Source organism: Sparus aurata, chromosome 3, assembly GCF_900880675.1.
Source record: "Sparus aurata chromosome 3, fSpaAur1.1, whole genome shotgun sequence".
NCBI lineage: Eukaryota > Metazoa > Chordata > Actinopteri > Spariformes > Sparidae > Sparus > Sparus aurata.
Genome location: NC_044189.1, coordinates 30,648,825 through 30,666,239, shown reverse-complemented (window position 1 = coordinate 30,666,239; position 17,415 = coordinate 30,648,825). Strand labels below are relative to the sequence as shown.

At 43.1% G+C, this 17,415-nt stretch overlaps 1 protein-coding gene across 4 annotated transcripts in view; it reads right to left on the bottom strand.

Moving 5' to 3' along the window:
• The window catches only part of smad10a (SMAD family member 10a), a 46,021-nt gene that overhangs the window by 11,076 nt on the left and 17,530 nt on the right, over positions 1-17,415 (bottom strand). For all 4 annotated transcript variants that reach the window (XM_030411226.1, XM_030411224.1, XM_030411223.1 and 1 more), the window contains 3 exons: positions 16,418-16,601; positions 15,490-15,658; positions 15,053-15,191 (listed from right to left, as the gene is read on the bottom strand). In XM_030411226.1, coding sequence (XP_030267086.1) covers positions 15,053-15,191; positions 15,490-15,658; positions 16,418-16,601 — 492 coding nt within the window. The remainder of the gene's footprint in view (positions 1-15,052; positions 15,192-15,489; positions 15,659-16,417; positions 16,602-17,415) is intronic.

Below are 17,415 nucleotides of genomic sequence, written 5' to 3'. Positions count from 1 at the left end.
CTTACAGCCGTTATAGTAATGTTGCATTCCGGCCCGTCAGAAGTCCAACTGACACTTTGGTCCTATCAGAAACATATAATTTGACCCAATCTAACTCTAGAGTCGTGGAAAGCGCGCTGTTATACCTTAACCAAGATATCTGTCAGGTTGGGGTAAAAGGGAAGACTATGGATAAGGGAAGGTGGACCCAAATGCAGTTAAGCACGGGAGGCAAGGATACGGGGAAACAAAAGGCGAGCTTTATTTCAAAGCTGAACACAAAAATAGCCGCAGACAAAACGGGGGCAAGAGGCAAAGTAGCAACTAAAAGGCAAGACAAAGTACAAAGAAAAAGGCAAAGTTCAAATCAAACATGGAACAATACAAAACTCAAATCCAAAAACACATACCGTGGGGGAACAAGGAACAGACTGGAGCATGGACAAAGACGGACGCTGACAAGAACAATGACCAGACAAGGAGTGAAGGGAACACAGAGACTAAATACACAGACACTGATGACAAGACGAGGAACAGGTGAGGTGGACCAACAGGTGAGATAACGAAGGGGAGGAGCACATGAGAACATGAAGGGACTAAGGCAATAGACAGAGGGAGCCAGAGGGAACATAGGAAAAAACACAGGAGAACTTAAAAGACACATGAGGGCATGGGAAAAACAAGACACAAGACAAGATACATAGACACAGAAATCAAATACAAGAAAACACAAGACAAAACCAGACAACACAACAAACAGATCTACAGTCATGACAATATCGATCAAATTGGATCAGATCTGACTGGAATTAACCTGGTAAACTGATTCAATTCACCCGCCAGCACACAAATTCACCCGCATTTGGCGGGTGGCGGGTTTAATTTCCATTCCTGCTATAAACGCTGCAATGGTACTAAACAGTAGGGGGGAATAACACTGATGTTGAATTTGCAACAAATTATTCTGACTCTGCCAACATATGTCATGAGAAAAGCCAGGCCAGCTTATGCGCAATTTGCGCTGGCGACAATGTTGCATTTATGGCTGCTGGCTGTTTGACATGCAACCACATAAAAACCTTTCACCAATTATATTTGATTATTTTTTTTTTTTCAAGGCACAGAGATCCGGGGCTATTCCCAAAACATCCGGGGCGATAGCCCCGAATGCCCAGGTCTAACAACGCACCTGTGCGGTGGTGTTGAAGTGTCACTCCATGGTACATGTGTGTGACGTGTTGTTGCTGACCAGTTTGCTAAAAGGAGAATCTACTATGTTGTTATGCTACTAGCATGCTGGTCCTACCTGTAACCTTAGTCTTCATCAACAGATTAAAAATAACATGCTAGTACTTGCAACTCGGTTGGAGATACATCTTACAATACTTACACAATGACCAAACTGGTTTTATTAGAACTCGCCTAGCATCTGATAATGTGCGTCGCCTGTTACACATCATTCATGCAGCTAGTAGTATTGTTCCCCCTTGTTCGGTTCTATCGTTGGACGCTGAAAAAGCTAATTTGGGCTAGGTATGCATTTTATCAATATGATTAAGGTTTTATACGCAAATCCCTCAGCAATGTTGTCAGGGCTGCCCCCTTACACCCCTACATTTTGCTCTTTCCCTCGAGCCACTGGTGCAGAAAATAAAAAGTAATAAAATAAGACATCTATCAGTACATCCCATCACTTTTTGTAACACGGAGCATCGTATATTTTTGTATGCTGACGACATCCCCCTTTATATAGGCAGAGCTGGTACCTCAATCCCACATTTGCTTTCCTCTTTTGATACATTCAGCTTACTCTCTGGATACAAAATTAACTGGACAAAGTCAGCGCTGATGCATTTAAACTCAGCTGCACTTAAAGTTGCCCTGCCCAGTTCCCCTGCCCAGTGGTGAAATGCTTTAGATATCTTGGAGTTGAAATTTTTCCCTCCACGTCGTCCATTGCAATAAAACATTTTTAAGGTATATACAGTCAGATAGAGAAGGACTTTGAGCACTGGTCAAATTTTCCAAACTCACTTCAAGCCCGGATAGCTATAGTTAAACTGGATATACTGCCTTGTGTTAATTTCTATTCTTCAATGATCCCTCTTGCTCCCCCTCTGGGATATTGGGATAAGCTCCAGTCATTGTTTTCAAAATTCATATGGAAAGGAAAGAGACCGCGCCTAAAACTCACAACTCTCCAGCGAGACAAGACGATAGGAGGGCTGGCTCTGCCAGATTTAAAAATCTATTTCTGGTCTTATGTGCTACGTCCTCTATCTACATGGCTCAACCCTAGTTCCTCTGTTTCTTGGAGACCAAATGAGGAGAATATTGCACTACCTCTCAGGTTGCAAGACCTGGTGTATGCTAACATACCACTGAAAAAAGCAAAATTACGTTTAGACCCTGTTATTTCATTTCTACTCACATCTTACCGTACTGTAATGAAGCATGTTGGCACAGATTATAAATGGCATAATCACACACCGATTTTCAATAATTTCTCACTTCTTACTGGTAATATGTACTTTTCGTCTGCATTGGAAGAACAGGGGAGTGAATGTACTAAAAGATCTGTATAGTGTCCATGGTTTACGAGCTTTTAACGATCTACAAGCTGAATTTGATCTTCCAAGTTCATCTTTTTTCTTCTATATGCAGTTACGCAGTGCTGGCTCTAGCCCATTTGGTGCCCTAGGCGAGATTACTACCTTTTTGGCCACACTTGTGTCTTCAGACACTCATCCACTGAGTTAGGATTTGACTCCGGCACACTACTAGGCTTATCGGGGAGAAAATAACCCAGAGATTCTACCAGACAGCAGTCTGGTGCGTTACGGCTCCGTTACGGTTTTGCAGTACCGCAGTTATTATATATTGTTCCGGAACAAAGGATTAGTAGAAGAACTTGTATTTGTCTCTCTTTTGAGATTTGTGTGGTGTGTGTTTAATTTTGAAAAGTAACCGGATGTTATATTGTTGTTTTGGTATGTGACTTCCTGTCTGCTCTGTGCTAAATTCAGCTGAATTGCTTTGTCGCGCTCCGGCATCCACATACTGCGTATTTGTTCTGGAGGGCTCCGGACTGCCGGAGCTGGACAGAGCAGACACACAGCGCAGCGGACCTTCTGGAAGATAACATAAGCTCCATTCACACTGCCGTTTGCATGCGGGGATCCTGCACCAATTCTCCGCACCCTCCTCTGTGTGAAAGTTTCAGATTCGGAGAGGGGGGAAATTTTGCTCTGGCTCTGATCCGCCTCTGGAGGTAGTATGAGGGCTGCATTATTGGTGAGCCGTCCAGTGTGAACGGATAATCCGGAGGCGCGGAGCGGGGGCGTGTCGGTCTGACAGTCTGATAACTGCACAAGTCCTTCACTCAACTAAATACAGAGAAATGTCCCACAATGCAATGTTACAGAACCAAACAAAAGTAACGTAGAAACTGTAACTGTCTTTGGCAACTTATATGAGGAAAACAAATACCGCAGCTGTACGTGGCTGTGACGTCTGTCCTCCGCCTGTCCTACCGACTCTTCCTCACATATCTGCCCGAAAAACAGCGTTTGTCACCAGCAAAAACTTTAACTCAGAGAGTGTTTGTGATGAAAATAAATCACCGCGACCATCAGCACTCCTAACTGACACTTCAGGGAACTTTTCTTAGAAAACGGCCTCTGTCCCTGCCAGCGAGGGAGTCAGACAGCGTCCAGTTTACTGATGGTGATTGTGTAATTATGTAATTTAGCGTAACGTAACTTGGTCACTTTCCAGGATGTTTGGTGGGTCAGGATCTCAATCACTATGCATTGTAACAGCGTCCACATGATTATAAACTGTCTGCAGGTTTAGATTGACAGCGGGGGACACCTGGGAAACACCAGCGTCATCAACATGACGTGTACCGTCACGCCTCTTTAGGAGCCGCAGCGCCGGCTTTCTGTGTGAATTACGCGGCGGGACGGCGGGGATGCTTCGCTCTGTGTGAATCACCATCTGTGGAGAATTGGCGAACCACCGCTCCTGAGATAATGCAGAGACACTGCTGTGTAAAAAGGGCTAGTAGACTACACCGATCAGCTCCGCCACGGAGCGGACACATAAACATCAAGAGTTCGTTTCGCCATTATTTACTGAAAGTGAAACCTTCTCCTTCCGCACTCGGAACAACTTTAGTTGACACACACACACACATTTGCCACTTCTCATCTCATCTCTCATACATCAGCCTTTCACGCAGGGCCGGACTTAACATTAGGCAAACACAGGCAATTGCCTGGGGCCCCGAGATTTTCAGGGGCTCCCAAACTCATAAACTCATAATCTAATAAACTCATAACCTCATAAAAACTGATCAATAAAGTTGTCTTTGAATTAAAGCAATTATTATTGTTTTAGTCTTAATTAGCGCGCTTAAAAATACATAAAAATGCTTAATCTATCATGATCTTTTCGATCGCTACCCTCTCCCTTCTCATGCAATGGACTATTCCATGTTACTGTGCAGGTGCAGGCATGTGCAGGCTTGATTCAGGAAGACGGTAGCAAAACAAAATAGTTGGCGGGTTTTGAGTTTAGAACAATAAAGCGGAGTTACGCTAGTGGAGCGGAGAAGAGGAGAAGGCGAGAGGAGAGCAAACAGATTTTATCAAAACTACCAAAGGTGTCAACCTTTTTCCCAGTGACACCGAATGTGGCCGTAGGTACTCGACAACAGCAGGAGCCAGAAGCTCTCGTCAGTAGTACTGCTGTAAGTGTCAGCCGAGGAGGAGATAGAGTGGAGAATGACACGAGCGACGCTTTTCATCACAAAGACGTGAAATGTTTATTAATGTTCTTATCAATTACAGTAAAAGCGTTGAGATGATTCACTTGTTAGATAATAATTCTCAAGAAGGATTTTAACACCAGAACGGCCAAGACGGTCATTGACTGTTTTCAAATGTATATGTGCAATAACTTTGTTGAATGAAAAAATGCAGTGCTGCTGTTACCTGACTTTTCCTAAAAGTGTCTATATTTTAATTTAGAATAGTTTTTATATAAATTACACAAAACACAAAGAAAATATAATATGTTTTCCCTTTTTCGGCCATAAGCGGTCATATTGACCGCACATCATTTCACAGGGTTTGCTTCTTTCATTGTCTCTCTCGTCTCTAAATTTGTTAGCAGTCTCCAGCTGTGCTTCTTTGTGAATTTACTTGCAAGTTAATTATTATATAGTTGTAGTATATAGCCTGGTTGGCACCATGTGCAAACAAAGATGGGAGTTGCCCCCTCCGTGAAACAGCGAGTGGAGCTGTTTAACACTGCTGAAGCGACTCTGACTGTGTACCAGGGAAAGCCGAGGAAGAATGTCTGCATCCTGAGCATCGTGCACACAGGTGTGGGCACCTTTAGTGGGGCGAAGGCAAAGCCAGAGTCTGTGATGTACTACAACAACACCAAGTACGGCGAGGACGTCCTGACCCAGATGCGAGGGCGTACTCTGTCAAAGGCTGTACCCAAAGATGGCCAGTGGCGGTCTTCTATAACATCCTTGACCTGGCTGGGATCAATGCCCTCATTTTATTCAAGGAGCACCAGCAGCAGGAGAGCCCGCAGGAAAGTCCTGCAGCAGCTGGCAGAGGAGCTGAGGGCAGAATACATGGAGGGGAAAGCGTCTGCGGCAGTCGGCACAAGGTGGGCAGCAGCGGAAGCAACCACCGCAGCAGCAGCAGCAGCAGCAGACACAGACACGGAGGCAGTGCCGGTTCAAACAGCTGCAAACAGAACCAAACTTCCAAAACCAAACTTAATGCCACAAGCCTGTGTGTGGTAACTGTGCGAGGAGAGCGGAGGTAATCTGTAGACTGTGACCAGTGATCGCAACAGCTTTTTTCTTTTTTAGATCAGCTCATTTCCAGCTTTTTCGATTATTATTATTTATTTCATTATATATTAATTGTTAAAATGAAATGTTTCATAATCAAATAAGTTACTTTTAATAGTTAATTTTCTTGTTCTGAGTTTTCTCTATTAAAATCTTGTGTAAATATATGCAATATTTACAGTTTGCTATGTGCGATGATATGAATATTGATTGATAAACTTGTTAAAATGTACATTTTGGTATTATTTCCTTGAAAAAAATATCATGACACCATGAATGCATTCGTCACTCAATTGGGTATTTACATGAGAGATTACAGAGTTTAAAATCTAGCGGTCAAAATAACTTACGGGCGTTCTAGTATTGTTGGAATTCCAGGAGGGCCCCAACGACTGGGTTTGCCTTGGGCCCCCAAATGACTAAATACACCCCTGCTTCCACGTACCAGTGAAAGTGAAAGAAAGAAAAAAAAAACTCGGCAAATTCACTGGTCATGCGCGACTAAATGTAGAATTTGGTAGCACTGTCTCAAATTTTGGTCGCAAAATGCAACCATGTGGTCGCAATCTGGAGCTCTGTCATACAATTGAATGACAACATTAATTAATATTTATTATTTTCAAGACAGAACACAAAGGGAGGGCGCCAATGGGAATCAAATATTATTGTTTTTATTTTCTCCCTCGACAGTGACTGGCGGCGCCCCTCCAGCAGATGACGCTCTAGGCGACTGCCTATATCGCCTATGCCTAGAGCTGGCCCTGCAGTTACGATCAGCTATGCGGGCATACGGTGTCCTGTGGGGAACACCAATACCCACACACCCTCTACGCAAGTTACTTGCCTCAGCAGGACCTACATGGGGAATGGTTTCTAAACTTTACAAATCAATTTCTGGGCCCTATAACGTAGCTAATGGGTAGGCCTGGAAAAATCAGGATGGCCTGATTATTTTTAAAGCTGATATGAGATGTATGTAAACGATTTATGATCTGCCGGGCCACTGTAAATTAGCCTATGGTTCGAATAATATGTAGGGATGTATACCGAGGACCGGTACTTTTTGGTACTGGCTCCTAAGTGGGTCGGTACCGGGGTACCGTTAAGATTCTGGACAAACGGTACTGTTATCAGTACTGTTTTTTTTTTTTTTACTTTTTTTTAATGATTCTTTATCGTTTTTTGACATGGATGGTTTCTGAACATCTACCCAACCGTAATGACTTTAAACTTAACAACAAACTCCGTGACTTGACGTCGCAGAAACGAAACCGGGTGCTGCTGTCACGGCGCTGCAGTCATTAGCCGGGCTGCTAGCCGGGCTCGCTTTGTTATAGCAATCAAACACGCCGCACTCCTTTAGCTTCATACTATGCTCCAAGTGTTTGGTGATGTTGATAACCCCGAATTTCCCCTGCATACTGTCCGCTGCGTTATGGCTCCGATCCGGTTTTGCTCTGCCGTCTGCCATCTGGTAACCCCCACCGGTTGCGTTTTGAGTCAGCCACGGCACAATACGGTAGACAGCTGGCGTCGCGAGGCGAGTTTCCGCGATAATCACATAATCACTCGCGACCACAGTTATAGGTCTGTCATAAAAACAACAACAGGAAGTGTTCCCGACCGAAGGATTGGTAGAAGAGCTTGTGTTTGTCTCTTTTTTGAGATTTGTGTGCTGGTGTACACACGGACTGTTTTATTTTGAAAAGTAACCGGATGTTATATTGATATTTCGGTACTTGACTTCCTGTCTGCTCGGTGCTAAATTCAGCTGTATTGCTGCGTCGTGCTCCGGCATCCACCAGATATAAAAGTCCTGGGGCCTCATTTATAAAACTGTGCGTAGGATTGATGTCAAAAGGTTGCATATGCACAAAACACAGAAAGTGCGTACGCACAAAAATATCCTGATTTATAAAACAGTGCGCATGCACGTCCTACGCCGATTTCCCTTTATAAATCACACTCCACTCTAAATGTGGCGCACCTGTGTGCGGGTCATACCACGCCCATATTTGCCCCTAATTAATATTGAATCATGACTGACAGCATGCCGAAAGCAGAGAGAAAGGCGAAGAAGCACAGTTCCACTCAGTGTGAGGTGGAAGTTCTTGTCGAGGAGGTGGAGAAGAGGAAGGCTGTATTATTTGGTGGACAGTGTTGGGTCGGGTCACCTATGCCAAAAAGACTCTAGAGTGGCAGCATGTGGCAGACAATGTATGCTGTTGCCTCAGAAGGTCGGAGTGTGGCCGAAGTGAAAAAAAAGTGATCAGACGTAAAAGTGGAAGCAAAAAAACGCCTGGCGTCACACATGCAGAGCGTCTGTGTGACGGGCGGGGGAACGGGCCAACCGGAGCTCACCCCGCTGGATGAACAACTGGCGGGGATCATCAGGGAATCCCTCCTGAGTGACGTGGTGATGGAGGTGGAGGGGGACACCGGTGCCGGCCCAATTCATTCTCACTCGGTGCTCTTATAGCAACATGAGTGCAGTTAGTGGCACCGATTACATTTGGGAAACCGGACATTGCTGGAAATTGCGCATTTTTATTTGCCTGTTCAACCACCATATAAGGAAACTTTATGTACTGCTGCGACAAACCAATTATACCTCCTAACACGTCTGGCATAACACGGCTAAAGTTTGGCTGAGATATCCCTGACCTGTCAATTCCCTCTTGAATGTGCAGGTTGAAACCCGAGTGTTGTGAGCACTTGAAGCGGGACCGGCACGGCGTGGTTTCTGCGGGTGCTCCTCTCTAACGCTGGGCCCAATACCACACATAGATCCAAGAGGACAGCTCGTGGGAGTCGGAAACGGCTCATCAGCCACTCGTCACTGTTGGCCAGTGGATCTTGCTGGTCACTTAAGTTTCGCTCCCTCCGTATCGTTCCGTTTGCCACATCTTCCAACAGTGCCAAAGCAGCCATTGTGCTCCATAACGCATTGTAAATACATGCCTTTATATGCCCATCTATTAGGTAATATCTGCTACACGTGTGAGAATTACCCTGACTGACTAACAGTCCTTCAGACTAACAATATAAGATAATTATAGTCCTTATCTGTATGTCAACAAAACACAGTTACAAAGTGTTTTATGCGTTATGCATTGAAAACGGAGATGAAACGAAATGCGCTATATGGTATAGGATATTAATATATTAAACTGCATTCATATCAGTGTAAACGTAATTTGCTCTACTGTTGTCTTATTTTGTCCTAAATCATATGTTTCCCATGTGCACTCCAGTGAGTTTGTTTGTTTATTCATTGTAGAAATAGTTTTTTTTAATACATTTCTTGCAAATAAACTGTTCATATATGAGCGGTAATATTACTATTTATTTTACACGATCAGTATCAGTTTCACACAGTTTCTCCCGTTTCTTTCTTCTGCCATCAGTGGCGCAGTTTCTCCTTACCCCAGTTATGTGCGTACGCATGGGTCAGAGTTGGCGTGGAGGACCGCACATTTTCCCGTCAAGTTCTCTTTTTATAAATCCCACGGTGTGCGTAGAGAGTTGCGTACGCCTTCTTTTGTGCATACGCAATGTTTATAAATGAGGCCCCTGGTTATCTGTTCCGGAGTATTTGTAATTGTATAGCTTCTGTTCTGTTGAAGCTTTATTATTACCTTGTGGTAATAAAAGGTTGAATCTTTTGATTCAACCGAGTATCGGTATCGATATAATCCTAACGCTATACATCCCTACCTATGAGTGGATATACAGTAGAGACTGCTACTCCACAACTGGACCTATTTTCTGTTAAATTTCACTGTCAAGTCCCAAAGGGGAAAAAGAGGGAGAGAACGAGGGAGATTGAGTTTATGTAGGCTATTTGATGAAGCTTGATTGTTTTGCTGCTATTCAACGAGACGAGAGACATGTTTTTCTCTGTTTACTTAATAGCACAAAACTTCACACCACTAAGCACCTTGGACAGTTCAGTGCGCACAATCTGCACAGGTATTGAATAAGTTCAAGCTCAGAACTTCCTTACAGAAACAACAATCATAACACACAAAACTTCACACTTCTGTTCGGAAGACAGAGAGCTGCTCTGCTGCAGACACGGGTTAAGCACCTTGGACAGTTCAGTGCGCACAGTGCACAGGTATTTAAATGTCTGACAAATTGAATATGTACACAACCACAATTACAACATGCCCCGGTGGGCCAGAATACATTTATAAAGCAAATAAAAAAAAAAAAAACAACACTGTCTTACCGGCAGTTTTTACACAAGGCAGAGTCTTCTGGGCTTTGAGTTAAATGCATTGATTATGTAATTATAATCCGAACTGTCAATCATTTCCTTTTCAAATGACAAAAGTGTCAAGTTATTGAGGCGTCCAGTCAGCATGGGTGATTTCAGGCGCATCTGGATCCTGTTTGTTGCAGAGAAAAGTCTCTCGACACTGCAAGAGGTCAAAGGAAGCGTTATGATGGCCCTCAACAGACTGTTCACATTGGGGAAAATGTCCGAAGGGCAGCTGTCCAGTATTTCCATCAGTGTGGGGAAGTTGTCCCAATCAATTTTCCTTCTGATGTGCTGAGTGAACGCAGTACGTTCGGCATCAGCTATTTAAATCCCATAAAAGACACACGGAGCCTTTAGAATGTGTTTGTCACCAAAAGTGGCAGATCCAGGAGCAAAAGAGGCCGATGCTCTCATGACTCCGTATGTGTCCTCTTTAAATCGGTAGTTTAACTCTGATATCTGTCTGTCCAGAACACAGTTGCACAGAGCTTTTAAATCATTGTTGCTTTTGATAGCCAATGTTTTCCCCAATGTTGTGGTGACAACAGAAGTGTGAAACTTTGAAGGCAGCTTGTGCTTACGAGAGACAGCCACATCCCAGTTAGCTATCTCGTGCTTTTCCATTAATTCTTTGGTCTCACTCAGGACGTTTTCAAAGTCGCCATCTGAATTATCCCTGAAAGTCGCATACGTAACTTTCAGCGTTTCTATGGGCTATGCAGTCCGTTACACATAGTGATGAGCTCTGCAGCCCCTTTGTAGCAAAATCACTGTTGTCAAAGAGTTTGCAAAATACGAGGAGCATGAAAACAAACTTTTTCGTTTTCATTTGTAGCAACAGTTGTTCTGCTTCTATTTTAGTTTGCCCACACATTTCTGCACATTCAGCGAGAGCCTCCAGTAATGCATCCAACAATTTCAGTATCTTGTGCACTGATCCAGATTTTGAGCTCCACCTGGTGTCACTCACTCGCTCCAGTTCCATGCTCGGATGTTCGAAGTGCATTTCTTTCTGGATCTCAATAAACCTAGCGTGCCGCTGAGCCCCCGTGAAGAAACTGTGTATTTGATTCACAGTGTCCAAAAAAGGGCTGACATGCCCGGATTCTTTGGCTGCACTGCACAACACTAAATTAAGCCGGTGAGAGTTACAATGTAAATAAATGGCTTTCGGGAATTTTTTTTCCGCTCTGCTTCTGATCTGCTGTTATGTCTCTGCCACAGTAGGAGAAGCATACTGCCCCTATAGTAACTGTCGGCATCCACCGATTAAAAACAATGTGTTAAACTAGTGTATAATGCAAAAGTGAGTGAAGACACCTAACACGTTACATTACACTCCACTGTGGTTTCAGTCATTCATGCTGCCAGTGTGATCACTAGCTAACGTGATTTGCCACTGTAACATGACATTGGGCTGATAGCCTCGAAAAGCAGAGTCAGTTTAAAATTTTTCACCACAGCCAGCTGCAGTATTTTGTCTGTGGGCCAGCACCGCTACAGCAAGGACAGTCTACCCTCATTAACATAAATGGAAAAAACTGCTTGTTTTTGGCTGCACCACATGATCTGGTCTGAAACCAGCCTTAAAGTAATTAGTTATTATGCTCTATACTGATGTCAGTATACAAAAAAAGCCATATAGGTGACTGCATTATAATGCACAAGCCTGATGATAACCTAAAATTTTCTTTGTAGAGAAAATTACTGTCACATAATCCAATGAAATATATAATGACATCCAGTGTGAACAATAAACCTTTAAACGCAATAAATAATATATTTCAGTGTTTATAAAACAAAATCTCTCTTAGGGCTGCACGATATTGGAAAAAACTGACATTACGATTTTTTTTAACCCTGCAATATATATTGCGATATGAAAAAATAGCACTTTATGTTATGCTGCATTTCAAAATGATAAGCGTTTATATTTCACATATGAGCTCATTCATGCATGCTTACGCCCTCCCAGAACTCCCATTCCCCAGCTGGCTTACTTTCATTTATAAAAATTACGTCTGTCTAATTTTCCTTCGGGTGCGGGTCAGGCGTCGGTAACAATTTATAGTGGGTCGGCTCAGGTGCAAAATGTAATTTGTGTTACTGTAGGAAAACGGGTCAGATGCAGTTTTAAGTATGCCGTGTACGGGCGTGTTTTCAAAATAAGACCTGTGCAGGACTCTGCTGTGTGGTACCGATGCAAATGGTCAAACAAATTAGTTGTGTTACCGCTTGTTGTGGCAACAGATGCAACACACTGTTGACACAGAACACGTGTTCGGTCAATTTCATCCTTCTTGTAGCCAAAATAATTCCAAATAACTAACGTTGCTTTTCTTTTTGGCACCAAGTCTTCGTTTTTGTGATTTTCTCTTGTTCGTTGCTCATTTTTCAATGTTGTTACCAGACTCACTCCATGTACAGGGGCTGGTCTGCTTCGGCACACTGATTAAAAACTAATGTGATTGGTGCAGAGTCTGCATGCACAGTGTGTTTCAGGTACCCTTGAAATTAGATGAGTTCATTTGTGTCCTACATCGCAGGCTCTGTGATGTGACTATTGCACACACATACATCGCGATGGCGATGCTCAAACGATATATCGTTCAGCCCTAATCTCTCTGATACCAAATAACCTGAAAATGCAGAGGAGTTTGGGCACTTTTTTCAGCCAGAGTATATTATGCAGGTTTCATTACAAGTTGCATTCGAGCTTTGATATTGCCTGCGAGGCAAAACCCAGGGCAAAAAGCCTTATGATGCTTTTGCTTGTAAAATGTAAATGCTGGGAGTGTACAGTGACAACTGAAGAGACGCAGTTGTGCAATAAACACTTTGATCCAATCAGAGCTTTCTCCCATCTGGATAGTCAGATGACTCTGATTAAGTGGTCTTTCATGCCGTTTTTCCACCAACGGTGGCTGCTCTGATCTGCTTTTCCACCACCTCCTCGGAGGGGCCGTGGTGGAAATGCAAATCCCTGCTGTAATGGGTTGCTGCGCTGACTCAAACCAGGTTGAGCCAGGCTGGAAGATGTCATGGAAAAATGGCATTAGTGAAATATCACATCAAATTACAACTTATTTTTTTTTGTTTTTTTACCAGGGTGGAGATGTGTGATGACCAGGGTTTAAAATTGGCACTCGCCACTCGCCAAATGCATGTAAAAATATGTTTTGGCGAGTAAAATAAATAGGTCACACGCCATCGGCAGGCTGCTGAAATATTCCCACTTTGCTATATAACTTTCAACATAAATGCCAAACAGTAAAACAGACACAGTTTACAGCTACAGCAGATCTACGGATTGCGTTTCGAATTTCAAATTTGTCCACCGTCATTCAACTTTTTATAATGTATCAAGTTGTTTTGGATATGGATACATCCATGCTCAGTCAAAAGAAGAAGAAGAAGAGACAAAAAAGAAGACGACAAAGAAGAAGAAGAAGATGAAGACGAAGACGAAGACGACGACAATGAAGAAGAAGAAGAAGTAGAGGAAGAAGAACAGGTTAAAACCAAAGAGACTAGAGATTAGATTAAAGATGTGACAACACATTGTGGGTGTAAAACCAACCGAAGAGAGACGGCTGTGGAGGAATACAACCAAAAAGAAAATGTAATGAAAAGTGGCAGTTCAGTGATATGGGGGTGATGTCATGACTGTAGATCTGTTTGTTGTGTTGTCTGGTTTTGTCTTGTGTTTTCTTGTATTTGATTTCCATGTCTTTGTATCTTGTCTTGTGTCTTTTGTTTTTCCATGCCCTCATGTGTCCTTTAAGTTCTCCTGTGTATTTTCCTATGTTCCCTCTGGCTCCCTCTGTCTACTTCTTGGTTCCCTTCATGTTCTCATGTGCTCCTCCCCTTCGTTATCTCACCTGTCCGTCCACCTCACCTGTTCCTCGTCTTGTCATCAGTGTCTGTATTTAGTCTCTGTGTTCCCCTCACTCCTTGTCTGGCCATTGTATGTATTCTGTATGTACTCTGGATGTCTTCTGTTTGTAATTGTCAGCCTCTGTCTCGTCCACGCTCCTGTCCATGTGCCTGCTCCTGTCAGTTCCTTGTTCCCCACGGTATGTGTTCTTTGGATTTTGATTTCTGGTTTTCTGATGTTTGAGTTGAACTTTGATTTTTTTCTTTGTACTTTGTCCTGCCTTTTAGTTGCTACTTTGTATTGCTGTTTTTAGTTGCTACTTTGCCTCTTGCCCCCGTTTTGTCTGTTTGGTGTTCAGCTTTGCAATAAAGCTCGCCTTTTGTTTCCCCTAGCCTTGCCTCTCGTGTACAACTGCATTTGGGTCCACCTTCCCCTTATCTTTAGTCTTCCCTTTAACCCCCCGCCTGACAGGTGAGGAGAGAGTGGTTAATGTACAACAGCAGTGCTAATACCATGAAGTGCAACATCTGTCAGAAGTAGCAGGGAAACATCTGATAGGTCAAATAAATGAGGACAGAGAAGGGCTTCTCTGCCAGGAAAAAGTGTATGTGGTCCATGGTATTTCTTCCCCTTGTGTAATTTGGGTGAAGTTCTTGTGAGTTCTGTGTTCTGTTTTACTAAAATCACCAGCTTTAACAGGAGCCCCGTGGTCTATTGGCTCTGAACACGATCTACCCAGTGCAATAGCTTGATCTGGGATGTTTTCATCCATTTTATTTTCTGGCGACTGGACATTAGCCAGAGGTAGACTGGGAATTTGCATCATGGATCAGGAAGCTTTAGTACTTTATATTTTACTATCTTTGTACTTGTCTTTTTATTGTCTCTGTATCTGAACTCGGTAATGTCCCTTGCCCTCATACTAAGGATTGCATATGGAAAGAATGAAAATAAACTCTACCTTGAACCTTAAACACTTCACTTTACATTCAAAAATGGCTTCTGCTGTATGTTGTTAATGTCAAAGGACCAAGGTCTCAACAACACTTACTAACTGCAGGTGCGATGCCTCCGACGCTACCTGGACCAGGAATATTTCCAGCCACTGCAGCTGCTTGTGCAGCAGCTGCAGCCTGAGCTGTCGCCGCCTGCTGCTGCATCTGTCTGTGGCACTGCCGCAGGTCAAACACCTGACCAAGCACACAAGCAGTAATCATTACTAAAGCATAATGCCACTGCTGGATACACCATATGAATAGGCATTGTAAACACAAAACACACTACAAAATACAGTCCATACAATTCATTCAGTTAGCTATTTGCAGTGGACAACAGTTCATTTCAAATGGAACTGTGACTCATTTGTTTGGTTTGTTTGTGTGACTGGTGTTCTCAAATAAACCAAACAGGTTAATAGTTTAAATAGATGATATATATGTGTGTGTGTGTGTGTGTAAAAAAAAAAAATGTCATGAGCAGAATTCAGACCTTGATGTAGGCTCCAGGGTAGATCTTGTGCACAGCATCACCTGGTGCTCTGCCTGCCTCTCTGTCGAGGTAGTAGCTCTGTACAAACACGGCGTGGTCACTCATACAGCGCATCCAGACATCACCCTCACCACGACACTCCAGCTGCACGCCTTTACCTATGTGTAACCTTGGACACACAGGAAAAAACACCCGGATGAACAAAGGTGAAAATATTAGCGCTAATTTTTTTTTTTACTTGTCTTGACACTGTCTTGTGAATAACTAACACGTTACAAACTACTAGCACCTCCTCATATTAAAAAGGTCAGGCTTGCAGACGATTTGCCGTGACTCTGCCATCCTGATTTCTGAAGGTAGTTCATTCCACCACTCTGGAGCACGAGCAGAGATAGCCTCTCGCTTAGATCAGGTTTTTTTAGATCGGGGCTGACAGAGATGTGCTACGGTGATTTAGTCTGACTCAAAGGTATATGCCATATACCAACAAAAATAGCTGCAGGATTTCAGTATTGCCACTTAAAAATACCTGATACGTAACAGATAGGGGTGGGAATTTAAAGGCACATCACGATTAGATTCCGATTCAGAAACAGCCACCAAGAGAGGAGCAACAGCAGCCTTGGCTGCATATTGTTCTGTTTTGATACTTATGCCTCAACAACAATTTTCCACAGACCTCCATAGAAACATCTGTCAAACCAGTCACCATTATTGACCGACTACTATGCTATCTCAACCAATGCCTCCCAACTGAGACTTGGAGACAGTCAGAGGGCAAAAAGTGAGTAATTCAGAAAATGACAATTAATGTATAGATACATAATGAAATAAAGTTGTTTCCTTTTCTACTCTAGGTATTTCTCATAAAAAAGACAGATGCTATGTTTAATCCATTAAGAGGCAGTGTTCGTCTTCATCTACACACCTGGCTCTCTCACTGGCATCTGTGCGGTGGACGTTACTCAGCTGGCCCAGGCAGAACCGATCGCCTCCTGAGGGGTCAACATAACCATCCACAGTCACCACAGGGCAGCTGGAGGGCACCTTGAACATCTCACCCACCTGAACATCCATTTCAAAGTAGGAGATAGAGCACCAAAACTCTGGTCCTGCAATGACAACAGAACAAACTGTGTGATGCACTGACAGTTAACAAATCTTTGGTTTAGATTTACTGTGGGCAATGTGACTGTTTTCAGGCGCAGATGTCATGCACACTTTTACAAACACGTATTTATCAAACAGATATTAACAGGCGCACAGGTAGTCGAGTGGTTAGAGTGCATGCCACGAATGCAGTGGACCCTGGTTCGAATCTGGCCCATGGACCTGTACTGCGTGTCACACCCCTCATCTCGCTCCCCTTTCCGATCTATCCACTGTCAAATAAAGGTGTCTATGCCTCAAAAAAAATCTTAAAAAAAAAAAACAGATGTTAACAACATTTCACCTCTTAATACTGAAAGAGTCGCAAGAGGCAGTTAATTTACTGAATGTTTGCAGGATGTGTCTCTCATCATTGCATATGCATTTAAGGGGTTCTCTGCACACCACTCAGCAAGATTAGTGCTATATTTTTTGCAACTGGGGCCAAAAGTATAAACCATGCGTACACATGAAAAATATACTAACGCCACATTCCACACAGAATTCCAAATGTATAAAACTCCACAGAGGGAGATAAGTACAGCGAGTACCATGTATTGTTACACATGGTGCACCGGTACACATCTTTATCATCATGCAGACCATGCATGCAACCTTCTGATTATTGTGATGTTGCGAGATGCAAGAAAAGTGTGAATTAGGCTGACGTTTAATTTAGAGCTGGGTTTTTTTTTCAAATAAACTGTCAGGAATTCGGCAACATTTTAAAAAAAAAACCTTCACTGTGATTACACACTGATGAGTCATTCAGGATGA